This window comes from Prionailurus bengalensis, chromosome B4 (assembly GCF_016509475.1).
Source record: "Prionailurus bengalensis isolate Pbe53 chromosome B4, Fcat_Pben_1.1_paternal_pri, whole genome shotgun sequence".
In the NCBI taxonomy this organism is placed as follows: Eukaryota; Metazoa; Chordata; class Mammalia; order Carnivora; family Felidae; genus Prionailurus; species Prionailurus bengalensis.
Genome location: NC_057358.1, coordinates 15,306,180 through 15,330,460, shown reverse-complemented (window position 1 = coordinate 15,330,460; position 24,281 = coordinate 15,306,180). Strand labels below are relative to the sequence as shown.

The 24,281-nt window shown below is 43.2% G+C and overlaps 2 protein-coding genes across 2 annotated transcripts in view; one reads left to right on the top strand and one right to left on the bottom strand.

Annotated features, from left to right (window-relative positions):
* Nucleotides 1–420: 420 nt before the first annotated feature.
* On the top strand, nucleotides 421–7,767 carry C1QL3 (complement C1q like 3). Its single transcript, XM_043564675.1, has 2 exons — nucleotides 421–1,568; nucleotides 7,391–7,767. The coding sequence occupies exons 1-2, from the start codon at nucleotides 981–983 to the stop codon at nucleotides 7,568–7,570; spliced, it is 768 nt and encodes a 255-aa protein (XP_043420610.1). The 5' UTR covers nucleotides 421–980; the 3' UTR covers nucleotides 7,571–7,767.
* Nucleotides 7,768–9,759: 1,992 nt separating this feature from the next.
* Nucleotides 9,760–24,281, bottom strand: part of PTER (phosphotriesterase related) — a 70,097-nt gene continuing 55,575 nt past the window's right edge. Inside the window, exons 4-5 of the mRNA XM_043564673.1 lie at nucleotides 16,781–16,921; nucleotides 9,760–11,080 (exon numbers count right to left, since the gene is read on the bottom strand). Of these exons, the coding sequence (XP_043420608.1) occupies nucleotides 10,870–11,080; nucleotides 16,781–16,921 (352 nt within the window). The 3' untranslated portion in view covers nucleotides 9,760–10,869. The remainder of the gene's footprint in view (nucleotides 11,081–16,780; nucleotides 16,922–24,281) is intronic.

Here is a 24,281-nt window from a genome sequence, read left to right as displayed (position 1 = left end):
GAGGCTGAGAAAAAAAAAAAATCCCACATTGTCAGAGTAATGCCAAACTCTCTCTGAGTGGGATGCGCGGAGCAGATGCTGCAGTGAGATGCCAGAGCGGCTCCCCTTCCTCTGTGCCTTGGGTGCCTATAAATTGCTCCGGCGCGCGTTTGTCAGCCTCCTCTTCTCCTGGCAGGTGGTACCCGGGCAGGATTCTGCGTTCAGTCTCTCTCGCGCTCCGCTCCCGGCCGCCAGGCGCTCGCCGCTGCTCACTGGCTCCTCCGCTCCAGCCCCGAGCCTCGCCGCGCTGACCGTGCCCGCCGCCGCCGCCGCTGCTCCGCGCACCCGGGGGGCGGCCGGCCCGAGCTCGCGGGGGGCGGGGGGGGTGCGCCTCTCTTAGGGCTGCCGTGGCGGTGGCGAAGGAGGGGGAGACAGGCAGCGGAAGGGCGAACCGAGCCAGCGAGAGAAGCCGAGGAGGAGGCAGAAAAAGGCAACTTCAGACGGAAAGTTGGTGCGAACTGGCGCAGTCGGCAAAAACGGAAAAGTCGATCGCAGGCAGCGGCCGCATAAAAGTGTGAGCGGCCCCGGGCGGCGCGAGAGGCGGCGGCTGGCTCTGCCCTCCGGGTGGCCGCGCCGGCGCCCGAGGCGCAGCCACAGGTGCCAAGGGGCTCGCGGGAGGCGAGAGGGCGCCCTGCGCGCCCCTCCCCCAGCCCCCACCCCCCAGCCCGGGACTTCAGCTCAAGTCGCCTGGCGTCCGAGCTCCCTCCCCAGCCGCAGCCTCAGCAGGGGGAGCGGGAGCAGGAGCAGGAGCAGGCGGGGAGCGGCCGGCGCGCGCCCGCCCAGGGGAGTTGGGGTTCGCAGGGGGTTGTTTTCGGCTCTGAGGAGGTCCCCGCCCAACCTTCAAAATTTTGTCCAAAAGCAGACAAGAGGATCGCCCCGCGCTGAGCCGGCTGGTGGGCAGCAGGAGGCGCCTGATCGCCGCCGGGGCGCTGGGGGTGGTGATGGTGCTGCTGTTGGTTATCCTCATCCCGGTGCTGGTGAGCTCGGCCGGCACGTCGGCGCACTACGAGATGCTGGGCACCTGCCGCATGGTCTGCGACCCCTACGGGGGCACCAAGGCGCCCAGCACGGCCGCCACGCCCGACCGCGGCCTCATGCAGTCCCTGCCCACCTTCATCCAGGGCCCCAAAGGCGAGGCCGGCAGGCCGGGGAAGGCGGGCCCGCGCGGGCCCCCCGGTGAGCCCGGGCCGCCGGGTCCCGTGGGCCCTCCGGGCGAGAAGGGCGAGCCCGGCCGCCAAGGCCTGCCGGGCCCGCCCGGGGCGCCCGGCCTGAACGCGGCCGGGGCCATCAGCGCCGCCACCTACAGCACGGTGCCCAAGATCGCCTTCTACGCCGGCCTCAAGCGGCAGCACGAAGGCTACGAGGTGCTCAAGTTCGACGACGTGGTCACCAACCTCGGTAACCACTACGATCCCACCACGGGCAAGTTCACCTGCTCTATCCCGGGCATCTACTTCTTCACCTACCACGTCCTGATGCGCGGAGGGGACGGCACCAGCATGTGGGCTGATCTCTGCAAGAACAACCAGGTGAGTGCCGGCGGGCAGCGGGGTGGGCGGGGAGGGAGCGCGGGAAGGTGCAGGCAAGAGGGAGGAGACCCCGGAAATGGGGGTGGGAGCCCGCGGAGGAAGGGCGCGGCAGCCGGGCTCCCGGGAGTGGAGCCGAGGGGACGCTGTTACTCCCTGGAGAGGCGGGGGTCGCGGGCCTAAGAGGGCGCCCGGAGGCCTGGAGAGGGCGGTTCCCAAGCTAGGACCTGCGCTCGCTGTGCGCGCCAGTGCGAGAGCGACCCTCGAGGGCAGGGGAGCTGGGAGCTCGGTCCCCTGGGCAGCCTGTGCCCCGGGAGGCCGGCAGAGGGACGCTACCCTCGGCCGGGGGATCTTCTGCAGCCTAGGGTCGCTCTCAGGCTTTGCCTGGAATAGGACGGCTAGCGGGGAGCCCCGAAGTGGGCGTGCCAGGGTGGCAAACTCGGGGGAGAAAGGGGCCCGCTGGAGAAAGAAGGGACCCGAAAGAGCGAGTCCAAGTGTGGGGCGTCCCGAGCCGAAGAGGGACCGGGAACTTGCGGTCGCCAGGGCCCTTGCGGCGTCCCAGACCTCGGAAACAAGCATATAGTCAAATGCAAGACGCAAACTCCTGTTTAGATTTCAGCCCCAGCAGAAGAAGGGGGAGAAGTAAAGAGTGTTGATGACAAAAGAAAAAAGTTGAGACTCGTGAGTGCACTCCATAAAACACGCACCCAAACGCAGAGCCCTTACTCCACCGGCTGGGGTAGGAGGCCGCACAGGCAGGGGGCAAGGAGGGCCGGAGGCCGAGCCGGCCCTGGGGCGACGGGCCTCACCGCCAGGGAGCCCCGGGCCGCCGGCTGGGTAGTCTTTCCAACCCCGCCTTCTCTCGAGAGGCAGTGGCCTTGGCCTTGACTGTGAACCAGCCTCAGAGCAGCGCCCTGGCCCCTGGGACTTACTCTCCTGAGCTGGTCGGCTCTGCCACAAGGGCCACGGGTGGGCACTTTTATGCCGGGGCCACTTTACCGTTTGCTTGAGAAATTCGCGGTCAGTGCGAAAACAAAGTGTGTCTAATTTCTCAGTCAGAAGAGGACAATAGTATTTGTAACTGCCTAAAAGTGTAATCGGACCTGAGGCTCGCGCGCTGAATCAGCAGCCGCACTCGGGCAAGGCCTTGCAACCTGCAGCCTGAAGTCTGGTCTGGGTTCTCTGGCTTTAATGTTGCTTATTGGGTGGCCCAGGGAACCCCGCTGTGGCCAACTTAGATTTAACGAGGGCTCATTGGGCTTCAGATCACCCGCCCCCTCGAAATCAGACCTTTTCCGTTCTAACCCAGGTCTCTATTAAGCAGCATTAAGGCAGGATTTATTCCAAAGGCCTAATTCAGTATCAGAGTTTTTTCAAAAGTGGAAGACAAATACTCTAAATGTATAAGGAAGGGCACAAAATCCTGCCCTCCCCCTTCCTCCCACCTGTCACTTCTAAAGGAATTAAAAAAGCTCAAGGAACCCACAAGACAGGTAAATCAAAACAAAACAAAACAAAACAAACAAACAACAACAACAAAAAAGGGAAAATGGCCACCAGGCGGCACTGACAGGGTTGTTTATTATAGTTATTATGCACAAAAATAATATTAAGATAAATAAAAATCATTTATAGAGCAGTGAGCCAGGTGTAGGTAAATGGCTAAAAAGGGCATGACTCACCGTACCCAAATAGAGGTATTCTGTCGCCTTTAGGGAATGGTTTATGACCAGCCCCTTGGCAGACAGTGATGAGGCACCCATTTCTTTTCAAATTGGCTCTCTTCTGACTCAAAGGTTAGGTCTGGAAATTACTGTCGGGCTGAAGGATTGTTTTTAGAGGTATTAATTAAAATGGAACAATACCAAGTTTTATCAGCCACTGAATAAAAACACTCACATCTTTAAGTATCCAGAAATGGCAATTGCATGACTAATCAGGGAACGATACATATTAATTAGTTTAAGTGTTCTTATCTCAACTGCTGAGCTCAGGTATATTGTACTGATTCCAAGAAAACCATTTCTTATACATGCGCTACCTGCATTTTGTTTTTAAAATTATTTCATTGTTTGGAGAGTCGAATGCTCCTTTGTATCATCCTAGCAGGCACATTCTGTGAGGATCAGGAAAAAAAAAAAAATAAGGCAAACCAGCTGACCTTATCATGTAGCAAGCTCTCCATTGGCATTATTAAGCTGTGACTTCTTCAAAAGGTGTGCAACAAGTAATTAAAAAATATATGTATATGTAGCACCACACAATGTATTTTCGACTTCAACATGGACTCTTTTGGAAAATGGCTATTAAAATATTACCATTAAGGAATTTTATCCCTAGGACAGGACTATTTTGTAAAGTCTGATTTGCAGAGAGTTGCAAATGAGAACTATTTTATGAAATTTATTTTATTACTATGAAACAAATTGTTTATCCTTGGTTTTCAGTTATGTTCTTGTCCGATCACTTCTTAGCATGGCAGTCTCCCCCCTGAGCAGACCTAATTTGTTTTCATAAAACAGAAACTCAGAGATCTATGTCAGTGTAATGTGCTATGGATTAAGTGGATTTGAGAAGCACAAAAATTAAACTAAAAATGCAGTTCACTCTAGGATAGAAGAGTGCCTCTGGACCGTAACTATATGGGAAGCATTTTATTTGTGCTTTGTGTTGAATGCAGGATCACAGATGGAAACATCAAAGGCCGGTAAATTAACCTGATGCACCACTTAACCTTTTGTTTATGATCCCACAGAAGTACAATGAAAATGAAATTATGGGAGCATCAGTAGCAATTAATTAAATTAGCAAATGTTACCATAAATATCGTCTCCGATGATAAACCCTCACTAATAAGATAATGCTAAAGCCACACAGGCTGCTACATTCTCACAAATATGCCACTAAAGGGATTACAGTTCTCGTATTCCCTGTTGAAACCATCAACCTAAAATCTAATCATACCATTTGTTGATATGAAAGGTAAAAGTTGGACTCAAATGGCTTTATAAAGAGACAGGAAACATAATTGTAATGTGTTTGTACACTTTTAGCAGCCAAACCTGAATTTAAAAATTGCTGTGTGAGCACAGTCACTGTAATGTCCCTGTAACAAGCCACTGTATTAACCACTGAAGCTGGCCCCAGATTAAAACCATAAAACAACTCAGGACCGATTTTTATTCTAAGAATGTGTGAATTACAGCATTGAGGAACATGAGATATATTGGAAACAACAGTCTGTGAGTTGATATTCATTTATTAGCAAGATTAATGAAATGCCAAATTAATACCATCATTTTAAAAAGCTGTGAAACCCGCACTACAGATGAAGCGGAATCTAAATAGTTAACTTGTGATATGAAAAGATTTTAGAGGACCTTTAGGCAGAAATGGGTACATAGGGCTGAGGAAAGGATGCATCATATTCCCGGAGAAAATGCTGAAATCGGTGTACATTTGGGAACCTGAAAATAGCCTCCAAGGTGGATGCATTACCTTGCTCAGTAGTTTGATGGCTTAAAGGAAGAATTGTTCGAAGTCGCCAAGCTGGTTACTAGAGCTTGAAATTTCAAGTGCCATTGTACCTTCCGAGCGTGATCAGGTGAGCAGACATTCTGAAATTGTCCAAAGCGTGCTGGAGTATGGCAGTTATTTAATTGGGAAAGTCTTGCGGTCTACAGTATAGCTTAATAGCTTAAGAGAATCACTTTTATTAAAAAGCAGTCACATGACAAAGGAAGTGAAAAACCATAAGGGTAACCTTCTAGTCTGTAGGATCACACTAATGCATTTGCAGGTCTCCGTGTTGTACCTACAGAATAAAAATGGTCACATTTACATGGTTCTGTGCTTATACCCTATCGAATAAAAACTACATTTAAGACTATTGTCTCTAAATCAAGGGATTTTAATGAGTCCTGGTTCCCAGATGCCTTTCTATAGAGAACAGTGTTAAAGCGCAACACCCATAGAGCAGAGCATATATTAAATACCTAAAGCACTAAATATGTCTGGTTATCAATAATAGCTGAATAGTATATTTATGGATTGTGAATTCATTAATATATTACTGATATGGCCGATTACTAATTTGTCTTTTAATTTCTCTAACCCATTAAAAATTCACACGTTAAGAAAAACATCAGGCCATAACAGCACTATCCTCCTTGTAGATCCCCCCTCCCCCCCCCCCCAGGGAATTTATAACTAGGTGAAATTAATGAATCAAAACATTCAACTCCTACAAACCTACAATTAATTTCTAGGAAATATTGTGACGTTACATTGTATTATTACTTAATGGTCAACACAGATCGCCTCGCTGAATCCGTGTATACATTTGAGTCAGTGTTTCTGAGCATAATTGCGTGGTACATTGCTTTCACTGTATTAGTGTCAGTTAGCCCAGGGTTAAGCAATTCTAAATCCTTTAAGCCCCTTTCTCCTTTTGCTATACGATATCCAGAGAAAGAAATTTTTAAAATATTACTCAAATTACTTCACAAGTTCAGCAGTGTCAAAGAGCCTTGTCCTTTTTTAACATTTCAGCATTAATGTGAGAACATAGCCCATGAAAATTTAATTTGAAAACCTATCACTTAAATTTTGAAAGAAACACCTGGAAATTCTTGACGTGTGCCTCGTTTCCCTCATTTTGCCAGCACACGGTACCCCAAGTCAGGTATTAGTACATAACACAGGTTTACAAAACCACTAAATCGTTTGCTCTGTTATTAAGGGAAGCACCATTATAATGGAATAGAAACAAGGCACAGAGTGGAAGATGTCTTACTGAAAGTAGTCAAATGTAAGTCTGCCTATGGAAAATTTTTTTTCCAAGGCAGAATCAAAATATGGCTAAATGAATATGAAGCCTAATCGGAGTTGAGAATGTGATAGGATGTCTATGTCACAGGCTGAACATGAGAGGATTATAGGCAGCAAACCACACATTTTAGAATCACCTAAATATAAAACGGTATTCAATCAGATCATTAAAAAGTTTTAGAAATTTTAGAGGCCTCAAATCTTATTTCCTTCTACAACTTTTAGATATGTGGCAATTAAATAATTTATTTAAGTGCACACAGCACAATGAAATAATAAAAAGCCACAAATAGAAAAATGACCTCTGCAAACTTGGGTGACGTTTAAGTGAGTTAGATTTCTGGCAAAAAAAAAAAAAAAAAAAAAAAAAGGCTTTACTTGAATTAGATTTCGAAAGCCTCACGTGAAAAGGCTTTCTTCATTTTTTTTCCCCTATGTAGTAGAGCTGGGGTTGTTTTATTTCCCTGAATCTCAACTGCCTGTGGATCTCGATTTTCTGAAAATCCTGGGGACCCGCTGAAGTTTGGATTAAACCTCTGTACTCATAAACAGCTGGTTTAGATTATTGCTAATTGGTCTGAATTGAAATGCAAAAAAATTACCCTTATTTCCATTCCAAGAAGTGATTGGGCGGAGAGGTTCAAGGAATTAGAAAAAGTGCTGATTTAGGAAGAGAATAGGTTGGTGTGCATTGTTTTTACCACGTAAGGTAAGGTAAGAAAAGACGGCTGCTGTGACTCTCAGGAAAGCACCATTTTCTTCTTTCTGTTCCTCCTTTCCAGGGATAGAGCTCGAACTGTTGCAAAGATCTCCTCAAAGAGCTCCAAGGCCCAGGTGGACTCTCTCATGCTAAATTCTGTGCTATGGCAGCAAGTCTGCTTACGGTGCTGTGAATGGATGAAAAAAGAGAGAGAGAGACAGAGAGACAGAGAGACAGAGAGAGAATACTGGAGAATTTTCTTCCACGCATTCTAATTCTTGTTTGTTTCACATAGGTGCGTGCCAGTGCCATTGCCCAAGACGCCGATCAGAATTATGATTATGCCAGTAACAGTGTGGTTCTTCATTTGGAGCCAGGAGATGAAGTCTACATCAAACTAGATGGCGGGAAAGCACATGGAGGAAATAACAACAAATACAGCACATTTTCTGGATTTATTATTTATGCGGACTGATAACGCAGAAACTAAGCTTATTATTCTGAGTTTGGACACTGGATTCGTACGGCTGACGTCACTGAATCAAGGATCCCAGGGGATGCCAGTTGCGGGGCACCTCAGTTGTGTATATGTGGGGAATTCAAATGCTACCTGACTCACATCTGTATACTCAGAAACATTCTGTAAAAAAAAAAAAAAAAAAAAAATTAAAAGCAAGATAAGCAGATGTGTTATCCATTACCGCCAAAGCAAATTCTCCTCCTCATTGTTAGTGCCCATGTGAATGAAGTCCTATATAGATCACAAATTTTTATAGAAAAATCTAAGACACTGAATTATTTCTCCAATATCTATGATACTTTGGTGTTCTGTGACCCTGCTGCTTTGATCCATATATCAGCTTTGGTTCTTGTGAGTTTACCTGCTTCTGATGATACTTGGAGTCCATTCGTAGTGTGGGGAGAATGATCTTACCCTGCAGGAGAAGGTCTAATTGAAATAATGCTGCTTGTCCCCAAAGAAATTGTTTGCCTTGTACTTTTGTTAACTTTAGAGCTAGTCCTGGGAATGATTCAACTTCAAGCCTTAACCTGGAATTTTCTGGATTTGAGGGAATTCCCAAGCCTCTGATCATTTTCACATTTCCTTTTTCTTGTGAATTTTCTTTTCTCTCCTTTCTGGTGATTATCTTTTAAAAATGGAGATCGAAATTGTATCATAGGATTACCCTCTAAGTGTGCAAACGTGTAATTATGTGTGGTATTTAGAAAATCCCCTGTGTGTCCATTTTGTCAATAGAATGCGTTTAGATTTACTTAGAAAGTCAGAGAAATTTATTCTTTGGTGTTAAATCAGACTGAGGCTTTTGCTTTCTTTGGAACAAAAGATTATTCATAAACCCAATGCACAAAGGTTTAATTTGAGCTACTGCATGGGTCACCAAGGGGACACTAAGTAAGGCCTTCAAATAGTTACTACAAGTCCTGGCCTGAGGTTATTTCAAAAGGAATAATTTCACGTATAACCAATATGACAACAAAGTGTATATATTTTATACCAGTATCTGCTACAAATACATGTATTTGTGTGTACACGCACACACACACATATGTTAGAGGAAGTATAATATATATATGGCTTCAGACCACAGGCACAGTGGCTGTATAGCCTCAAAAATTTAATTTAAAAAAGTATGTGTATATATACACACAAACACGCAAAAATTATTTGACTTATTTTGGATCGAAATATATTTTGGATTACAAAAGCGTATGGAATAGCAAAACAATTGAAATGGCTTCTCTTTTAAGAGCTACCCAGAAACGTAAAGTTTATTAGGTTAAAATGCCCTATCCGTCACATGTCTGTAAATTAAGCCTACGGCTTCTTTATCACCATATGCCAATCAATATTCCCACCGCATTCTGTGTCAGACTGTTAATATTAGGACTGCAGAAACGGGTGGCTCTTCTTTGCAATGTCTATGAATGATATGCATTTGAATGATCACTTTTTTCTTTTTTCTCAGGTGGATTAAAGCTGACAGTAAAGTAGATTCTGAGAGTAGTGCAAATCATTTCTCTCTGGTTAAAATACACTGCCAAAAGCCATCTCTTTAATCTAAGAAAAAGATTAAAAATGCATGTTGATATATCCTCCCTATCGGACAACTTCCACTGTTACAATGAAAAACCTGTCCCCACCCCTCCCCCCCCCCCACCTCCTCGGTTGCCTTTGAAGACTCTGACAAGTAGATTTCAAAAACAGGGATTTAAAAATCTGCTGGTTTTACTGGTGAAGGACATTTGCATTTTTTCATTTAAAGGAATTAGTTTGTTCCCCCGGCTCGTTCCTCTTGGGTACTTTATGTTCTAATACACAGAAAGCGTGATCATCTTTGAGCCACAGAAATATCTTGTGTTTCGTAAACCTCAACTTTCCGAAAGAGTTATGCATGATGTTCCCATCTGAAGGTGCTGTTTGCTTAGTTTAAATGCCTTGGTCGGAGTCACTGTCATGATGTCTATGATCAAAAATGCTTAGCCCATTCATCAGGAATAATGACTAATTCTATTTGGCCTTTCTAATATGTTAGATAACTGATAATGGGGTTTCAACGAATTTATTTCTATTGAACGATATATATTTATCAAAGAGGAATTGGTAGCTGGAGTTTGGAGTTTTTGGGATTTTTTGTTTTTGTTTTTGTAACAAATAGCATAATGAGGAATCAACCAAAAGATTAATTTATAAACAGCAGTGCACATCAACTAAGAGTTTTAAAAAGGCTTTATTTACACAAAACATCGGGGGTGGGTACCTTTTGAAGAGTAGGCTCGAGTCAGAATGCCATTTCTAATAGATCTGACCTTTTCTTCAGATAACTAAGCATCATTTTCTCTGTTTAGGCCCAAGGAAAAACAAATAAAAGGTAAGGGAGATAAAGGGAATATACATATGGCAAACATTTCTCTTTTTTTGCATATATATTATTAATTAAACTGTGGCCTTTGTTATTATAAATGTAATGATTCATTAAACTATATTATGTAATATATTTTGACTTTTACCATTGAATTTTTATAATTCAGTATTATGTTATGTGTTCATGCCCCCTTATACAAATGTTTAAACTAACAAAGCTTTACAGCAAAAATGGACACCAGGAAGCCACAGGCAACAAAACTGATTTATTACCAGTCAATATAGATAGGTAGACAACTTCTACAATATATAATGAATATAATTAAGCTTCGACAATATTTTTATCACTGTGAATTGGTGATTGTATTACAGTGTCCTTTGGGGGGGAAAAGCCTCAAACTTTAACTTCCCTTGCTGCAGAAGCTATTTTCAAGTGCCATATTATTCATTAAGCATTAATTAAAGAACAGCAGGATAATTAGTAGGATCATCAATATTACAAGAAACATTAGATTGCTCCAGAAGGGGGTAATTTAACTAGAAACACTTTAAATTTCCTCAAGTAGTGCAGCTGATAGATTAAGAAAACAAAGCAAAGCAAAACTTTGCTAGAGGGGATACAGAATGTAAATCACTGTTTGGAAATAGGTGCTTCTGTATTTATTTTGTTAAAGGCAGAACAAGAGGGCTCCGTTAGGTCAGTAACTTCCTAAAGGTACCGATGTACCAGCTGGTTTCTGAGAAGGCAAAATTTCTAATTCTCATAAATAGGAAATGATCCGTCATTCGTCCTACATAGCTCTGATTAGTATCTCACTGTGGGTCTGAAATCACTGAAAAATGTTCTCTGCGAGCTTTCTACTCAAGGTGTGAGTCTGTAAACAACCATCCTACTTGAAAGTTAGCCATTGCTTAGGGTTCTCTATTAGTATCTTATCAAGTGCATTCTCAGTGATCCCTCTAAGCAACATTTTAGGAACAATGTTGGTAAGTATATGAGAGTAGCCGTGACCTCCATACTTCATCAGCCGATGCTTCGTATGTATGTCGTGTGCCATCAGAATTCGATCTTCGTAGCCTTCATCCACCAGAAGACGCACTCTGTGAAAAATGTCAACTCATTATATGGCATTTGTCTCACATTTAAAATGATCAGGGTGCTTTCAACTTTTTACTCATAAATCTATTGTGCTTGCTGTAGAGCTACTGCCTTCTTCTATGGCATGTGTACTGGGAGACCCTTAATAAAGATTGCGTGGTCATGATAAAGGTAATATTGCATCGTAGTAGGAACATGAACATGATCCTTATTCCATGCACACAGAAACTTCCAGCCTGTGATATTTATGACAGTGCCTACAATACGGCATTAAAAATCGTTCTAATAGGATGTGCCAGTCTGAGTGAATGGCTGCTTGGGCATTTCACGAAATAACTTTGTTCTAGGTTTGTATCCAGCTCTCCACTCTAAAATACCTACCTCGGTGGTCCCATTTTCCAGACCTCACTCTCCCCCCGCCCCGTCTTTCTCTCTCCCTCTCTCTCTCTCTCTCTCTCTCTCTCTCTCTTATTTTCTAGCAAATAAAATCAATGGCAATTTCTGATTAAAACAGAGAAGCAAAAGGAACCTTCGCAAAGGTAAAACATTCTGAGAGTCAGATCAGTTGATTTGAAAGGAAGGGGCATATGATAAGCGAAATGGTCATTTTCAAAAGATCAGGAAGGGTACCTCTGTATTTTGAGCATCTGTTCCTTTGAAGTCTACGAGAATTCTGACTTAGTAGTAGTAGTCTTGGAGCACTGTATTAAATCAACCAGTACAAATTTACTCTGTCTTCCTTCTATCTCAACAAGATTGCTGTAAATACCAAGCCGTTCCTTTAAATTTATAGCCAGTTGACTGGAGAAGGGCTTTCCAACTACTGTCTAAACATCTAATCCTCTTTGCTTTGTTAAATGCTGTAATCTATAGTGTGAGTCACCTCCTGACAGCCACCATCTGTGTATGTCTGGACTCTGGGCAGTGTCTGTCATGACTTCCACGGGATTCTACTTGCAGAAGGTGCAAAGTGGAGACAATGGCTCTTCCCTGGCGTTCTCTTCATGGTCATGTCAGTCTCTGGATTCCCAAATGAATCTAGATGGTCAGACAGCACCTTCCTCCAAGGGCTAATTATTCAGAAGATATCCTTTTTGTGTCTGTGACATTTCTTGGCATCCTAGCGTGTGAGTCATATTTAGTAACTACTAAAAGTATGCAAAATTGGGCCACTGCACAGAAACCTCAGACACAAAGCTCTGCCCTCTGAGAACATACATTTTAAAATAAAATAATAATTGAAGGTGAGACATTGTGTTCGTAGGTCGTGCCTAACAAGAGCCACGCCGAGCATTTTTGTCTAGAAATCTGTATTCGTGTCATTCATACGCATGTCCTGTAAGTACTTGGATGCTGTTTGAGCCACCATGGATATTTACCTCGTAAATCTGTACAATGTCCAAAAGCTCTGACCTGAAGTTACTTTTGGAACTCTCTTTGAGGCAATTCCCTAGAAAGTTCTAGGGTCATTTATGAGAAGAGAGAAAGATTTGACAGAATGCATGCCCACGCTGAAACTTAGTGTGGCAACCCTTAATCCACAACTGAGAAGGAGTGTCACGTTATGGGAAATTTTAGGGTATGCCTTCCTCCTTATCGTCTCTGAGCATTTCCCAGAAGTTTTTGTCTCTTTCCCTTGTCTGAGGAAAAAAAAGCGATATCGTATTATGTCAGAGGCATATCGTATGGAACAGCAGATCCTTGTTGTTGTTCCTGCAACACTGCTACTCAATTGTGAAGTAGTAAGGAAAGAGTATAATGGCTAAGACACTCGCTTAAAACTGAGAATCCTTAGAACTGATTTAAGTCAAGAACGTAGAGACTAGTTACCTCACGACAAAGACACTGCTGTGACTCTACAAAACAGTTCTCTCCTGACTATCAAATCAAGATATGACTTGGCCAGTCTTAAAATAAAAGCTCCTCTCTCATGCTGTGCCATTGTGTGGAAGAACAGTTCCGAGACGCTGCCAGAAGGAAGGAACCACTGTAGATGAGAAGACAAAAATGACAGTAATTATAGAAATACAAATGAGTTAGTGTTTTGCAAACAAATATTAGAGAGAGACTACAAAGTGTGAAAAGGCAGAGATATAATAAGATTTGAGAAATGGAGCGTAAGATTGAAAACAGGTGTCAGACACAGAATTTCTGGTGCTGAAAACCAGAGGTAGGCAGAAGCGTGCTTCTATGTTCTTGCAGTTCAGAGATGTAAGATGACTAAGGCTCAGAAAGGGACTGCCAATGGATGATGAAAATCAAGTGCCCAAGAGATGGCGGACCAGGGGGGGTGCTGGAACACACCCGCTGCCTAAAGGTCATTCGGTAATTACCGTGAATTGTGCTTGAGCCAAGTGACCTTATGCATGATTTTAATTTAGGGAAGATAAAGCATACATACATATACATGAACACGCATATACCGCATATATATTTTGATGTATTTCCAGACATCTAGAATGTTTACATTTGGCTCAATGAAAGCTGGCCAAAATTAAATTCTTGTTCTTGAATTAATAGCCAGAAGTTATCAAGGAGGAATATGAGGAGAGGTGCTGGTCATCTTCCCCCCATATATCCTTCAGACCCCCTCTGCCGATCCCCTCTCTCTTAGTCAAGGTCTGGGAGCCGCATGGGTGGCGTAGGGTTGCTTCAGAAGATATAAAAGATACAGCTCACTGCCCCAAAGGGGCTTAGGAAAAGGAAGCGGGTCTTAGAAGCAAACTTCCCATTTCCAAGATGAATCGTAAAACGTATGTTGAGGGCATTCATCAGGAAACAGGGTTTGGAGATCATGAAAGATGAGAAAGCCCTACCCTACGCCCCCACTTTAAATCCCAAAGAATATTCACCTCACAGCATGGCCCAGGCTCGTAGGGCCCTGGGGTAACTTGTCTGCCTGTACTAAATGGTGCTCCTAAGAAAGTTAGGTAAAATCCTGACGCAAAATTAACAACAACAAAAACGGAACAATAAATTGCTGTATTAAAGAACTGATTTCAGTGGTTTAAAAAAATTTGTTTTAAGTCCTAGCTTCATTGGTCAGGTCAGTTTGCTCCTGTACAGCTGAGCATCTCCATATTTACATAGCAAGCATTACATGGATCAGCTAGCTCTCCCTGATGATATTGAACTTGAAGCCTATTTTACTGTTAATGAGGTCATGCAGGAAGAGTATCCATACGCAGGGATGGCAGAAGGCACACAGGTGTAAAGGTTGGCCGCCCACGCTAAGAGCTGAGGGCTGTCCCCGACCGTGGCCACAGATCTTCCCCTCAATTCCAGTGTGGGGGTATGTCCTACCATTGCTGCTTTAGCCTCCGTTTCTGGACATCACTTCTGTAGGTCAGGTGTCTTTACTCGTAGCCCACACAGTTTTCTACGCCCTTAACCACATTCTGGCCCGTCTCCGTCCCAGAAGACTACTTCCTCTCTGAAACCCCAATCTTCACTCTCCCACCCCGACCACGAGTCACATTTCTCTTTTTCCCTCACCGTCTTCTGGGTACATTCCCGCCTCACTCAAGCTTCTGATTGGTTGTCGCTGCTATGTTATTCCCACCTCTTCTTACTTTTCTCTATACCTTCTTCTGTTCGTCTTGGACCTCAGGACCCTCACTCAACCCCACCCCAGATCCCCTGTCGACCACATTTTTCAGACAGAATCCCAACCCTTAGTCTCTCTAACTGTTCACGTTTTCTGCTTCTCCTCAAAGCTTCTTTGGTCTTATTATCAAAATACAAAACTTTTGGGCGGGGGCGGAATAATCACCAAGTCATGTGCACTGGTGCCCATGTTCGGTCGTGCAGACATGATCTTGAGCCTCACCGGGGTCTCACACACACCGTGTCCTATCAGTATCTGTCTCATTCACTCAGTGTCCATTCCCAGCCTTCCTCCTCTTCTACAAGGTCCTGCCCTGAATCTGTTCCCTCCTTCGCAGAAGATAACCATGTTGACTTCACAGGGACCCTACAGAACACAGGTGGTCATATGTCCTCGGTTTCCCATTCTCACCACATCTATCTGCATTCACCCCATTACTCGCCTTACACCTTTCAACCAACTTTCTGTTTGCTTCCCAGCTGCCATCTGTTTGTCTCCTTGGAAAGCTTGCTCTATATCTCCTCTCTCCAGATTGTTTTAAGTTAGTGTCGATCGACTATTTTCATATTCTGCACCAGACATTCAGGAAAAAACTCTTCATACTTTATTTCATATAAATTCCATAACCCTATAGAAGAGGTACTTCTTCCTGCGATTTGTTCTCTTTGTGTCTCTGCTTTTGCTCTCAGCCACATAAACATTGCTTAACCCTTCGTTAGTTTGAGAGAGAGAGAGAAAGAGTGAATGGGGAAAAAGGGCAGAGGGAGAGAGAGAAAGTCTCTTAAGCAGGCTCCACACTCAGAGTAGAGCCCAGCCAGGATCCTGGGATCATGACCTGAGCCGAAATCAAGAGTCAGATGTTCAACTGACTGAGCCACCCAGGTGCCCCAAACATTGCTGGACCCTTGACAAAACCTTCCCTTGATCCTATCTTGTCTTCTCACTTTGACCCTATGCCCCTGCTTCCCCTGACCACCAAGCTTCTTGAAAGAGTAACCCTACCTTCTCTCTCCTCTTCCTTACCCCCTACTCATTCTTCAAGACTTTTCTACGGAGACTTCACTGACTGCACAGTGAGAATCTCCAGCCTTTACCTCACTGATGCCTGCCACCTGTCAGTTGCCCAAGCCCTTCTGCTCCAGTCTCCTGCACCTACTTGCACAACAACATATTTCCCTGATTCTCTTCTCACTTTGAAAACTTTTCGATCTGTCCTTGAGTGACTCTTCCTGAGTCCATTCCTTAAATATCATTGTTCCCTAGAGTTCTGTCCTCATTCTCTCCTCTGAGTGATCTCATTCATTCCCACGCTGCCAACCATGACATACAAACCAAAGATGCCTAGATTTATGTCTGAGTCCAGCTCTCTGCCCTGAGCCTCACAGCCTTATCCACAGCCCCACTGGATAGCTACTCTTAGATTATTCCCAAACCAAAGTCCTCCTTGTCAATCCCAAATCTTTTTCTCCTCCCAGATTCCCTAACTTGGTGCATCCAATGTTCACATCACCTTGTAACCAGGACAAACCAGGTAACCATCCATCCTTGACTCCAGAAACTTTCCACTTGGTTACAGAGAATGACTCGGACAATTTGTTGCTTCGGCAATTTTGAGGGGTCAAATTCTGTATGATGTTTGGTCTTTAGACATTCTACTTACAGCATTTAAGTTTCAATCATCTCCATAGTGAATATTTTTGATAAAGCATTTCACACACACGTTGTAGGAGGTTAGGACTTCAGTGTGGTCAACATGGGAAAGAAACCACTTACTTCATTAGGGATAGAAAGACGAAAGCATCTTTGTTCTCTTTTTGTCATGGCAGGGGTTAAGTATTATCTGTTTCTTGTCAGCTGCCCATCTGCACTGAACTCCTAAGGCTCTGCTAAGCTTTTGCCTACTTAGGATGACTCATTTGCTTCTTGAAATAATATATAGAGATTTCTCTCCCCAAAACAGCATTGATACATTTTTTTCTGCAAGTCTCTGGTTCTGCCTGCTCACTGTTTTCCGAATCTTTGCTAATACCTACCCAGATATGAATCAAAAAGGACTGGTAAAAGGGAACACTATCAGGGATTTCATCATATTTACCTCCTAATTCTTTTATTATCATTGGGCATGTCGATATCCGGGTTGAATTGGTAATGAAGGAGTTCAGTCCCAAAGAGATCATATTCCAAGTAACAGCCAAGTTGAGCAAACTCCAGGAGTTCCTTTTTATCAAGTATAGTCCTAGAGGCAATAAGACGGACACAGTGTAATTATCAAGAGCATATTTTCCACATATACAGATTAAAAGTCTTAAGTACACCATGAACTGGAACATAATTAAAGTAACAGAAGTTTGAGTCCGCTCTTATGATGTGACTATAAAATAGTAAGTTCAACCTGTTACCAGAAATAAGGGAATTTACCGTATCTAAAAGGGAGTTTCCCTTCTAAAGTGATTGGGAACTATAGACATTTTAATTATGTTGCCATTACTCAAAAGCAATCTTGCAATTCTCCTTCAGAACTGTCATCAGGATATGTTCCGTATTCTTTTGGAAATCCTTCATAGCAGCGGAACAGCTGTGAGCTCTGGAAACTATCAAAGGGAACTTGGCATCAGTCTGGTGAACTAGGTGAGTAATACTAATCTGCGTAAAACATGAAGCTAAGGTAAGGAGATTTTCTTATGAAGATCATAAGGTGGTTCCAAAATTAATTCCAAGGCCTTTGTGGATGTCATTGCTTCTTTTTAAAAAGGGGGGCAAAATTCCTACAGATATTTATTTGTGTTCTGGTGTACCTATTTTTAAATAGAATTTATTATTTTGTGATAATCTTTATGGATGTCTTCTCATTTCTTTAGCGATCATAGTAAGAATAACACTATCTTGTGATGTAAGACTGTGTAAATGAATGGGAAAGGAGAGGTATGTGAGATAAACACAGGCTACAGACAGGAGAGCAGAGTCCAGAGCAAGAGTAGATTATCTCGAGAAATTTAGATTATAATAAGTAAAAAGGGATGCATTAGGTCAACCCCCAAAATACCATGGTAGAGATTCAAACACATGGAAAAATAAGGAAGGAAGGAAGGAAGGAAGGAAGGAAGGAAGGAAGGAAGGAAGGAAGGGAGAGAGGAGGGAAGGGAGGGAAGGAAGGGAGGTAGGGAAGGGAGGAAGGATTTGTTCTTCAGGAGACAATATAGAAAAAATGTGAGGGGAAAAGTGCACCCCGTTAGACATTGTGTGAAGGGTGGTAAGGGTGTAGATTACGGAAGTGATTGAGATCCCAAATTGGCCTGGTGCAGAGTGGGATTTATCAGATGATCATTGTCTTACTAGGCTTTTATCCACTGATATTCTATTACCTTGGCTATTCCAGGATGCAAGGATTAAAGCACTATCATATGTCTATAAATCTGCTTCTAAGAGGTCACAAGTATTTTCAAGGCCTTTCTTCCAAACCATGGGAGGACCAATTAAGCCTCTGTGTGTCATGAGTGCAAGAGTTTTCTGCTGTCTCGGGATGCTCCCTAGGAGCTGACTATTGACTTTCACTCTGAGCAGTCATATTGTAGCTGCTTCCTTTTTATTCTATTCAACAGTTCAGCATAACTTAGAGTTCACAATGTTGTTTTAGGCAGGGAGGCTAAAATATCTTTCTTTTATACTATAAAACGTGCATTAGTTCTGTGCTGTCTTCTAATACTATTCCTTTTCCATCTTTTTACCCCGGGGACCATCTTTTGCTTCCAAAATTACTTGCCTAAAAGAATATGTGTTTTTCTATAGTAGACACATTCTGTTTTCCCCCAAAGAACCATGCTTAAAAACAAAATATGCACAATTAAAATAACATAAGAAGGAAAAGATAAGTTTAGTGTGTTTCTTTCGAGTCAGTTCCTTCAGTGTGTTAATTACTGGGTAGGTGGGCGGCGGGGGGGGACAAACCAGGGATGTAGGGGCCAATAACATGTTGGATCAGACTCTTTTCTGCTTCTAATGTCTTTATTCTTTCTGTGGCCTAATGTCTTTAGACTAAGTTTTCTGGACTTTGAATGACACACCAAGATAGATATTCAATGAGAAGCCTGTAGTAAATGAAAAGCCGTAGGAAACTTTTTCATCTTAGTTCCAACTGAAAATGAAAAAATAAAATTGCTTATCATCATAATAGCTAAAAATTATAAGAATTTACCATGTGTCTGGCATTGTGCTAAAGCACTTTATATTTGTTACCCCATTTCATATTCTCCGTAATCCCACTGGTCTCAATTATACAGATGAGGAAACTGGGATGTGAGAGATTAGAGACTTATTCAAGGTGATGTGTTGAAATATAAATTCATTTCAGTGCTAGAATCACCTATCTTCACCCTCAATCTATATGACTTCTACTGCTAAACATTTTGTGCTCAAAGAACGTTTTCCAGAATTACACTGACTGTAGCACACAAAGGGTTTTTTAAATCTTTATTTTGAAATTTAATTCCCTCCCACAAAACACACTTGAAAAATGGGGAATATGGGGCACCTGGGTGGCTCAGTCGGTTAAGCATGTGACTCTCAATTTCCGGCTCAGGTCATGAGCTCATGGTTTGTGATATGGGGCCCCATGTTGGGCTTGTGCTAACAGCACAGAACCTGCTTGGGATTCTCTGTCTCCCTCTCTCTCTGCCCCTCCCCTACTCTCACATACTCTCTCTGCCTCTCAAAAATAAATAAATAAACTTAAAAAAAAAAGAAAGGAAAAAAATGGAGAATTTCCGTCAAAGGGTAGTGTGGGGGCTGGGCCATGATAAACCTGAAAAGTAAGAAAGGATTACTTTGAAGAGTTCTTTGCTAGCTCGAAGTGTAGATATATACAGTAGGCAGTATTTGACCATTACAGTTCTATTAGACAATTTCACTGACATGGTCAAAGAAGGAGAAGGAACTATATTAATTATGACCATTGCTTACTTTCTTACCAGGAGCCTGACATTGCCCTGAGCCTCTTACAAATATTAAGAGGCACATATTAAGAGTCTCCTATCCCAGGCTGGACTCCTGAAGTCCAGAACTGCATGTCTAATTGCCCGTTTGCCATCCTCACTGAGATGTCTAATAGATAGCAGACTAAACCCCTCCTCGACCACCATAAACCAGCTGTCCCAACACCCTTCCCTCTCTCTTCTCACAGCAACTCCATCCATTCGTTTGCTCAGGCCAAGAACCTTGCTATCGTCCTTGACAGGCTTCATCTCACACTACACATCTAGCCTGCCGGGACAGCTTTTTGGCTCAACTTTCAAAATGTGCTTGGAATCTGGACGTGTCACCAACTCTCCCTCTACCCTCCTGGTCCAAATCACCACCATCTCTTTCGCAGCTGCTCTCTTTGCTTTTCTGCCTTTGGTCTAGTACTTTCTATTCACATGTAGCAACTAAAGTGCTATCACCACAACTAAGTCAGACCAGGTCTCTCAAGTGCTCACACCTCACCAGTGGCTTCCCATGTCCCTCAGAGACAAAGCCAAGGCCTTGCAGTGGCCCATGAGGCCATGATTGATCTCTTTGATGTGGTCTTGTAACCGCCTCATCTAAGAGAGGAATGGGGAAGGTAGGAATCCGTTTCTCCAGATGTCAATTACATATAGGTGCTACCTACGTTATAAATGTTATCTGAAGAACGTCGCTATAGGTGAAGATATCTTTCCAGAGGAAGACTAACAGGTTTAGTAAGATTCATCTACACATGTGAGTTTCAGAAGTAAATCCGTGGGAATTATTCTGTAGGACAGCACATAGAAAGGAGTATGATTAAGAGGCAAATGGTCCTCCTATAAAATACTCTTAAAAATTTCATAGTCACATGGAGAGAAGATTTCTTCAGAAGAGGAACAAAAGCTGATATTTTGGACATTAGGAAGATGCAGTTAAAAACGAAGCTGAAAAATGTGCTCTCATGAAAATGTCAGGAGATAGATAGATGAAATCATACATTATATATCATGTATTATGTATTACATATTATTATTTTTACAGGCATTTGGTAATATAACACCCTCTGGATAACTGAACATTAGGGTGAAGGTGACTAAGAAATGAATTCACCTTAATTCTCCTTACTGCTGCACAAAATCTACGGGGAGAAAATAGTGTCAGTGATCATGCATAATGTTCAAGGAAAGTCCTGAAAAAAATCCCAGAATTTGGTATAAGCTATTAATGGGGGATGGTAGGTAAAGCAAGACAGTCAACACATAATAATCATCAGGTATTTAAAACAGCCCTATCTCATTTAATCCTTACAAAAACTGTATGAAGAAGGTCTGATCATCCCCATTTCATAGACAGGGAAACTTGAGACTCAGAAAAGTTAAGGAACTCAACTTCCAGACTGAGGGACTGAGAATAAACCTAGACTGTGTTTGTCTCCAAATCCATGTTCTTAGGCCATGTAGCCCCTTCTGTGTTGGGAGAAGCACCCACATCCATCCACTCGCCGGTGCTGAGACTCAGCTATGCCGAAGTGCACCCCATCACAAACTAGTAACCCTGCACCATGAATGTCTAACAAGGTGACTTAGCCACATTCAACTGACATTCCGTTGGATGACTTCCAGGGACTGTCAAGGTGCTACTGAAGTCACATTTATGCAAGTGACTTTTTTTTTTTTCACTTGGAGAAAGGATTGACCCCAAATGTCAGAATGGTACCTTGGGAAAATGTACTCTGCTTGACGTCTTTCAGATGAGGATTAAAGAGGTCCTGGTCCTCCCGGTCGTCAGGGATCTCGTAGGGCTTCTCATACAAGGTGTCAACTCTAATTCTGCTCATTGCATATTCTAGATCCATGAAAATGATATTCTTTCTTATTCCAATCTTCCCCAGCCTTTAAGGTAATTATTTTTCACCTCTTGCCCTAAGCAGTCAGTGGGGTGATTTTGAGATACAGAAGGGCTCCCGCATTTCACACTGGAGAAAGTTCCTTGTTCAAGGTGGATGAAGTGGTTACAATGTCGTTGTAAAACATCCTGGGATTTCCCAGGAAGAAGCTGAAATTTTTGTATCAAGTATTTGTTCCTGTCATTCATATTAAATATACTCTTTCTCCTGTTGCATGCTTTATGTTTATGCTCCCTAACTAATAAACAAATTCTCTCTATATCAGGAACAGGCATAAATTTATGACAGACATATTACCATCAGCCACAAAGTGGTACCTGAAGCGATTTGGCTATCTTCATTTTCAGAATATGGTTATCATTCACTAGTGTTTTCAGGCTGGTACTAAATCTCATGACAGTTGATTCTGTTTGTCAAACTTCTTTATACTCTAGATCTTATCCGAGTGCTGAGGGGTTTAGTTTAATGTCAAAATGCATTCTGAGTGGGAGCAAGGAAGTCTGTGTGAAGTGATAGTTTAGACAAGGGTCGAAAGAACCAAGCAGCAAAGAATATGATCCGTGGGTGTGATCAAGATGATAACAGTATCTAACATTTGTCTTGGGCTTTCCAGTTTCAAAGAACTCTCAAATGCCTTCTTTCACTTCATACATTCAAGCACACCTTCATGAATTAATTCAGCAAGCATCTACTATCTTGTACTATCACCTACCTTGTGCTAGCCTCCGCTGGGAATACAGATATGAGGGAGATATTTAAGCTGCTGTCTTAACGAATGTAAAGCCAAAGGGAAGGAGATAGGTATTTAGACTAATAATTGCAATTAAACGCGTTGAAAGGTTTTTTTTAGTACAAATGAATACAAAGTATCGTGAAAGAAAAATGAAAAGAATAACTCATTTGGGTGGAGTCTATTGAATAGAAGATGATTCAGATAAAGGTTGGTGGGGTTCAGGTGTTGCTGGATGGATGATAATGAAGTACACCTGTTGAGAGGCAAGAGACGAAAAAAGAAAAAGAATCTTGCTGTTCCTGATGATAAAGCTGTAATTATCAGAGCCAAAGTGCATGAGGGGAGGGCTTGGGTGGTGCAGTTGGTTAAGAATCCAGCTCTTGATTTCAGCTCAGGTCATGAGCTCATGGTTCCTTAGTTTAAGCCCCACATAGGGCTCTGCACTGACAGCACGGAGCCTGCTTGGGATTCCCTCGCTCTCCTCCTATCTCTGCTCCTCCCCTGCTCACACATATGCTCTCGCTCTCTTTCTCTCGCTCTCAAAAATAAATAAATAAACCTAAAAAAAATAATAAAGTCCATGAGGGAAGAGGCAACCATCCATCTATCCATCCAGCCACCCATCCATCCACCAATAAGAAATTATTACTTTTGGGGCATCTGGGTGGCTCAGTCGGTTAAGGGTCCGACTTTGGCTCAGGTCATGATCTCATGGTTCATGGGTTCAAGCCCTGCATCAGGCTTTGTGCTGATGACACAGAGCCTGGAGCCAACTTCAGATACTGTCTCCCTCTTTCTCTGTCCTTCCCCCTCTCTCACACACACTCTCTCTCTCTCTCTCTCTCTCGCTTCTCTCTCTGTCTCTCTCAAAAATAAATATTAAAAAAAAAAGAAATTATTACTTAAAAAATTTTAAGTTTATTTATTTATTTTGAGAGAGAGAGCCCAAGTGGGGGAGATGAGAGAGAAGGACAGACAGGATCCCAAGCAGGCTCTGTGCTGCCAGGGCAGAGCTCCACATGGGGCTCGGACTCAACAGACCTTGAGATCATGACCTGAGCCAAGGTCAACTCAGGCGCTTAACTGACTGCGCCACCCAGGCACCCCAAGAAACTACTGATCATCAACTTACAGGATGAGATATTAGTTGGCTAAACAAAGACAGCACACTGTCCCATCCTTCAAGAAGTTCAGTGTCTATTAGGAAAAAAGAGACATGCAAACGATTGTTTTCCAGACCTACCAAGTCATAATAAAAGTACTGCTAGGAACGGGGCTGGCACAGAGAAGGAGATAACAAACCCTTCTTGGCTCCTTCAGGAAAAGCTTTCTTAAGAAGAAAACCTCTGTTGAACTTACTGTGTTTGCAAACAGACTCTGCCGAGTAGATAAGGGAGAATGGAGTATTCACAGCAAAGGGACTAGCTTGTGTGAGAAGCATGTAAGAATGATCAGCACGGGGCTCTCAGGGTCACAGTCAGGGTGGCCTTGGTCCAAATTTGGTGTGTGCACTGGAGTCCATGGGAGATGAGGTGAAAGGATGGGTAGAGGCCAGATGACCAAGATATCTGGATTTTGTACTGAAGGCGAAGGGGTCATTAAAGAGCTGTGACTCAGGGTGGAATGTAATCCAGTTTGCACTGGAAAGATCAAAATTGGTGGCCACGTGGGTGAGGCGAAGGGAATGATTCCTGTTTGAAGATGATTACAGTAGTTCAGAGGGCAGATGAGGGCCTGAATTAAGTCAACAAGGAAGGAATGCATAGGAGGGGTTGTATTTGGAGATCTTCGTAAAGTAGACAGGTTTCATCATGTGGGGGTGCAGGGAAGGGAGGAATTTAACACCTGGGTGAATAATGCTGTGTTCGACCAGAATAGGGCACACAGCAGGAAGAGGAAGCCACGAGTCACTGTCCCCATAGTGACAGCGATGGAGAAGGAGAATCAAGGGCCTGTCTTGGGCAGTCGATTAGATAT

Excerpts from the sequence above, each read along its gene's own strand:
- C1QL3 (XM_043564675.1), top strand. The coding sequence starts at position 981 with ATGGTGCTGCTGTTGGTTATCCTCATCCCGGTGCTGGTGAGCTCGGCC. Across the intron at positions 1,569-7,390 it reads ATCTCTGCAAGAACAACCAG|GTGCGTGCCAGTGCCATTGC; the intron begins GTGAGTGCCGGC and ends TGTTTCACATAG.